Source organism: Bison bison, unplaced genomic scaffold (genome assembly GCF_000754665.1).
Source record: "Bison bison bison isolate TAMUID 2011002044 unplaced genomic scaffold, Bison_UMD1.0 scf7180017864530, whole genome shotgun sequence".
Classification (NCBI taxonomy): Eukaryota; Metazoa; Chordata; class Mammalia; order Artiodactyla; family Bovidae; genus Bison; species Bison bison.
The window spans coordinates 9,648,593-9,655,008 of NW_011495080.1; the positions used below are offsets into that span (position 1 = coordinate 9,648,593).

Below are 6,416 nucleotides of genomic sequence, written 5' to 3' on the forward strand. Positions count from 1 at the left end.
ATTTTATATTAAGGGCCCTTAATATAAAATTATATTAGAAGTAGCTCTTCAGATTGTATCTATTCCTTAACATTTGTGTACCATGATGAGATTTTAAATTAAAGCAAATTTTAATTTAATCAGTACTAGTTTTTTAGCCTCATAAAATACTGAGAAGTAGATAATACTCTTGTAAAAATAAATACAAATTAATAATAAATTTTAAGACAGGTTAATAATACATGTAAAAATATTGGAGGACTAGAGCAGGCTAATTATTTCAGATTAAAATGTTGTTTTTTCCTTAACAGACCTTCCTGATGTAAATGATAAACAAAGCCAAGCCATAAACGACCTCCTAGAAGCCATATATCCAAGTGTGGACAAGCGAGAATACATTATTAAGCTAGAACCTATAGAAACTAATCAGAATGCAGTGTTTCAATATATTTCAAGGACCGATAATCCCACTGAAGTCACAGAGTCAAGCAGTACTCCTGAACAGCCTGAAGTTCAAATACAGGAAACTAGCACTGAACAGTCTAAAACAGTTCCAGTTACAGACACAGAGGTGGAAACTGTAGAGCCCCCTCCTGTTGAAATTGTTGCAGATGACGTTGCACCTCCATCTGATGAACAACCGCAGGAATCACAGGCTGACTTGGAAACTTCTGACAATTCTGATTTTGGTCACCAGTTGATATGTTGTCTTTGTAGAAAAGATTTCAATTCCAGACGAGGTGTTCGTCGTCACATTCGAAAAGTACACAAGAAAAAGATGGAAGAACTAAAAAAGTACATTGAAACACGAAAGAATCCAAACCAGTCCACTAAAGGACGCAGTAAGAATGTTCTAGTTCCATTAAGTAGGAGTTGTCCAGTATGTTATAAATCATTTGCTACAAAAGCGAATGTAAGGAGGCATTTTGATGAAGTTCATAGAGGACTAAGGAGGGATTCAATTACTCCTGATATAGCAACAAAGCCTGGGCAACCTTTGTTCCTGGATTCTGTTTCTCCTAAAAAATCTTTTAAGACTCGAAAACAAAAGTCGTCTTCAAAGGCTGAATACAATTTAACTGCATGCAAATGCCTTCTTTGCAAGAGGAAATATAGTTCACAAATAATGCTTAAAAGACATATGCAAATTGTCCACAAGATAACTCTTTCTGGAACAAACTCTAAAAGAGAGAAAGGCCCCAATAATACTGCCAGCAGTTCAGAAATAAAAGTTAAAGTTGAACCAGCAGATTCTGTAGAATCTTCACCCCCTTCCATTACCCATTCTCCACAGAATGAATTAAAGGGAACAAATCATTCAAATGAAAAAAAGAACACACCGGCAGCACAGAAAAATAAAGTTAAACAAGACTCTGAAAGCCCTAAATCAACTAGTCTGTCTGCTGCAGGTGGCCAGCAAAAAACCAGGAAACCCAAACTTTCAGCTGGCTTTGATTTTAAGCAACTTTACTGTAAACTTTGTAAACGTCAGTTTACTTCGAAACAGAACTTGACTAAACACATTGAATTGCACACAGATGGGAATAACATTTATGTTAAATTCTACAAGTGTCCTCTTTGCACTTATGAAACTCGTCGGAAGCGTGATGTGATACGACATATAACTGTGGTTCATAAAAAGTCATCCCGTTATCTTGGGAAAATAACAGCCAGTTTAGAGATCAGAGCTATAAAAAAGCCCATTGATTTTGTTCTAAATAAAGTGACAAAAAGAGGCCCTTCGAGAGACGAAGCAAAACATAGTGATGCAAAACATGATGGCACTTCTAACTCTCCTAGTAAAAAGTACGAAGTAGCTGATGTTGGTATTGAAGTAAAAGTCACAAAAAACTTCTCTCTTCACAGATGCAATAAATGTGGAAAGGCATTTGCCAAAAAGACTTATCTTGAGCATCATAAGAAAACTCATAAGGCAAATGCTTCCAATTCACCTGAAGGAAACAAAACCAAAGGCCGAAGTACAAGATCTAAGGCTCTTGTCTGGTGAGGAACAGTTAACAGAGTTTTGCTTTATTTCCCCCCATCGAACTAAAACAATCATTTGACCATAATTTATAGCTGGTTCCATTTTAACACGTTTGCTTCCATATATCTTATGGCAATGGGAACTGCAAGAGTAATGTGCATATTGCATTTACCTCTTCAGTGACCTTTATTCCAATGGCTTGGGAACAAAAGTTAACTTCAGAACTTAATCTTCCACAGGACAATGCAATATAGTTATAGATAGATGGCACAGGGTCAGTGATTTCCTCTCAATGTTGTAAAATATATACATTAATATTGGCTTATGTTTACAATAGAAGTCTTCTGTTTAACTAACTTTGCACAGGTTTAATTTGATTCAGTGACTTAGTCTACTAATTAATACATTGTGGGAAAGTTAAGTATATTAGAATGAATTTGTGAAGGCGATAATTATAGGAAAAACATCTTTTGAGGCACTGTAATTATTGTAAAAATTAATCTGTGATGGCTAAATAAAGTGCTGCACTCAGAAAAAATACAACCCCCAAATTGAATTTAGAACAATTAGCATTTATTATTTACGTTTAACATAGTGCTTCCAGGCAAAGGGGAAAACTCGATAAACAAAAGTTTGGATTATTTTTCCTTTTCCTTGGAAGTATGTATTAGTTACCGTGTTTTAGTTTTGATCTATGGAAAGTGATTGTTTAGGTCCCAGATCCTCTTTATTTTTACCTTTTTGTTTAAATAAACTTTTGGTGATCATTTCAGCATAGTTAATATTATTAAGTAGGTTTTTTTTCTTTTTTTTTATGGTTTTGTGTTGAAAAGTAAAATCCCTATTGGGAAAAAAGAAAATAATATTACTTTTTTAGAGGGTTTTGGAACAAATGTAGATTTTTAAAAAGCAATATAAAATAAGGCGTAGACTCCCTGTACTTGTTTTTGTAAATCTCCCTGTATTTTTAAAGTTTACCTTTAGTACCTGTGTCCCTTGTATTAAGGCATTTAATATATTTAATTAGTATTAAGGTAGTTTTGGATTCAGGTTCTAAAGCAGTATACTTAGTTTGAGTGCTGAGTAGGTTAAATGTTGTGGTTTGACTATCACACATTTTTTTTGTGTGGAAAACTTGAGACGAAACCATTCTTTAGAAGTCATTTATTGTAAAATTCTAAAAATAAGGTTTTATCGGTAAACTCAAAAGTGTTCATTTATTCCCATTTCTCCTCAGATAACTTCAAGTGATGTACGAAAAGGTTTGGAGTTCATTTTTGTGGAAAGACTTTAAATTGGTGTTAGAACCACTAAACATCTTCAGATGGTACTATGAGGAAAAAAAGAAAAAGTTTTGATAAATATATGACTGTAACTGCTGTTTCTGACTAAAATAATAACCATCTAACCACTTGTTTCTAAGGCACTGCCTCTTCCAGCACTTTCAAGTAGCTGTGACATTAAGTACTGTCATCACAATCCATCAACTAACCACCCTTGTGCATTTGGTCTACGTTTTCTACACAGATGGTGCAAATTTTGTTTTCCAACAGTTTGTTGATTAAAGTGATCAACAACCTGAACAAAATATCACCACTGGTGATTTTTAATTAACAAAGACTTTATCTTAGTGATTTTAGTTTTGTTCCACTTCATTTGGCAGAATTTTTATCTGGATTGTACAGATACATAATTTCCTAGTGAGTGTATGTTAGGACCAAAAGATAAATTAATATCAGCACATTATAAATATTTAGCCTGCTAAATATTTGTAATTATTTTTACATCCATTTATTTCTAACTTGTTCTACAGCACTTAAATGTTTGCAAGTTTCATTCTAAAATTTATACTACAGGAAAGTTGCAGCTCATTTTCACCCATGGATCATCACATTCTTCATTTGTAAACATCTGAGGTTTTTATGAAAATTAAACATTCCCCTGTATTTCTTTAAATTTCATTCAAAGCACTTTAATGATAGATGCAACTTAAATTTTCAGTTTTTTTTTTTAAAGACCGCACATTTACTGATGTTAATATGAAGGCAGTAGTAAATAGCTTACTGAAATTTTATGGATGCAGACAATCCCTGCACAACCACTTCTTACAATATTAGTTTATTTCTTTAAATACTGCTAAAAAAGGAAGATTGGGGTGTAAACCCTGCTTTTTCCCCCTCTCCCAAGTAAAATCTTAGATGACTACTTTAGATAATATTTGATTCCTACTGAAAAATTTAAAAAATAATAAATTTTTGTCCATTTTTGTAATCAAGATTTTAGGGAAAACAGAAGTACATCTATCTTTAATGAAATATTGGGCAGGTTTTTGTGTATCAATATTCTGTATTTTTTAAGGAATACTTTATTTTTAAATAATTTTTAGTAATTTTTGTCAAATTATAATTTTAAAAGGTACAGCAGGAGAATATACCATGTTTTTATATAGGTTCACATGTGAACTTAGGAGGGACCCTGTCCATCTATATACTTTTTATATAAAATTTAAAATGTTGAAGATCCACAAGGTCATAATAAAATGATTTTATAGCTAGAAAAGCATTTACCCTTCCCAGTGCTTTGCACTAAAATATACTGTGAAAGGAAAGTAGAAAGACTGTAACTTGCTGGAAATGTTCTATATTGAATGTACACGTGCTCTTGTTGGAAAAATGTACTATATGTGATGGAAATAAACAAGACTCGAAGTTATTTCAGCTAAATGTGCTTCAGCGAAGGTGCATTGGTTGAAACTTAAATGTTTTATTATCAAATTTAAATTTATTCAGTGACTGAGCGGCTACACTTGAAATTTATCCTGATCGTTTTATTTTTAAGAGTTAGAGTGATAATTTCTCTTTAATTTAAAAACAGATTTACTTTTCCACATATGGAAAACTTGTACTTATAGGTCTAACTTTAATGATTAATAGCATAATATATTTAGGGAACTAAATGTGTAGGTGTTATTTCATTTATAAACCATCTTCATTAGTGGCACATTATTAAACCTGTATGTTTGACTTTTGCAAGGTGTTATCTTTTATGCATTCCTACACACACAAGACATATTCCAAAGATATTTTTCCAGACTTAACTGCCTATAACAAACGGAAAGATAATGAGGATTCCTAAAAATCTTGGGGTAGCTCTTTGCTGCAGCTTCCCATGTGTATGCCAGCCTTTTCCTTTCTACTTTACTTGTTAAATCCTGTAGGGAAGAAAGAGAAATAGCCTGATGCTTGTGGAGCCCAATTGCAGCAATTCCCTTCCTCCACTCACTCGTTTTCACAGGACCATTCACATAGTTTGTCTCCTCAGTCATAACATTAGGGCCACAGAGCAGGAATTTAGGAGGGAGCATCAAGGGTTCCAAGGACTATAAAAAGATTTCATCTGGGTCATAGAGTTAAAACAAAACAAAACAAAACACCACTATGTCAGGACTTGTCCAAATTAGAAGGGCCTGGAGAGATTAAGAATATTTTATCATAGTAGCTAAATTAATGGATCATGGGCGACATAGGAGTTAGAGAACTCAGACCAGTTAAGAAGAGTAGAATGAACATGTAAGAAGTGATTAGAAATTCTTTGTTCTTCGTATTCCTTTCTGGTCTTCATCCTTAACTTTTTGATTTTATTTTGACTCTTGGGCTTTGTCATCTCAAGAGGATCAGGCTTGAGGCTTTTGAGAAAAGGCCTAAGAAATTTGTGCCGGAAGCTTTTTGCATGTAGGCTGTATAAGCAAGTATTTGTGGCACTTTTTGTTGTGGAGTGAGGGGGAGTAGTGGTTAATCAGGTAAAGAACTATCAAGAATGCCTTACTTTAAGATCTATCTCTGGGTACAAATTATCTACCTTTGCTGCTGTTTGATCAACAGTTTTTCTATAGAATTCAACTTACTTCTTCCCTGAAGATATCTTTTACTCCTAAATTATATTGGTGGAAGAGGAAAAACAATAAAAGGTATGGCTTGCACTTCAACTTTTTAAGTTTGTATAGTGCAAGTGAGAACTGGATGAGTATGGCTGACACTAAGCAGGTGGTTTTTTTGTTTATTTTTTTATTTGACCATGATGTGCTACCTGTGGGATTTTAGTTCCCTGACCAGGTTTCAAACCTGGGCCCTTAGCAGTGAGAGTGTGGAGTCCTAACCATTAGACTGCTGTGGAATTCCCTAAGCAGGTGTTGATTGTTTAACATTGCAGATACACTTTGAATGCACAGTAACCATTTTTGCGGTTCATGTCCCTCCCCCCGCCACCCCCACCCTTTCTCCCTGCTTCAAGAACAAAACCTTTTTAAACAGTTTGTACATTCTTAAATAATAATAAATTATCCATCCTTAATTTTTAGCCTAGTTTTATTTATATACACACATAAAGATAGGATTTTGCTCATATATGTATATATACACACACACACACACACACAGACATGTATATAAAT

General features: G+C 33.7%; 1 protein-coding gene across 3 annotated transcripts in view; it reads left to right on the plus strand.

Moving 5' to 3' along the window:
* ZNF800 (zinc finger protein 800) overlaps window positions 1–4,994 on the plus strand; it is a 23,810-nt gene extending 18,816 nt beyond the window's left edge. For all 3 annotated transcript variants that reach the window (XM_010831724.1, XM_010831726.1, XM_010831725.1), the window contains one exon: window positions 291–4,994. In XM_010831724.1, the coding sequence (XP_010830026.1) occupies window positions 291–1,987 (1,697 nt within the window). In that variant the 3' untranslated portion in view covers window positions 1,988–4,994. The remainder of the gene's footprint in view (window positions 1–290) is intronic.
* The last annotated feature ends 1,422 nt before the right edge of the window (window positions 4,995–6,416 follow it).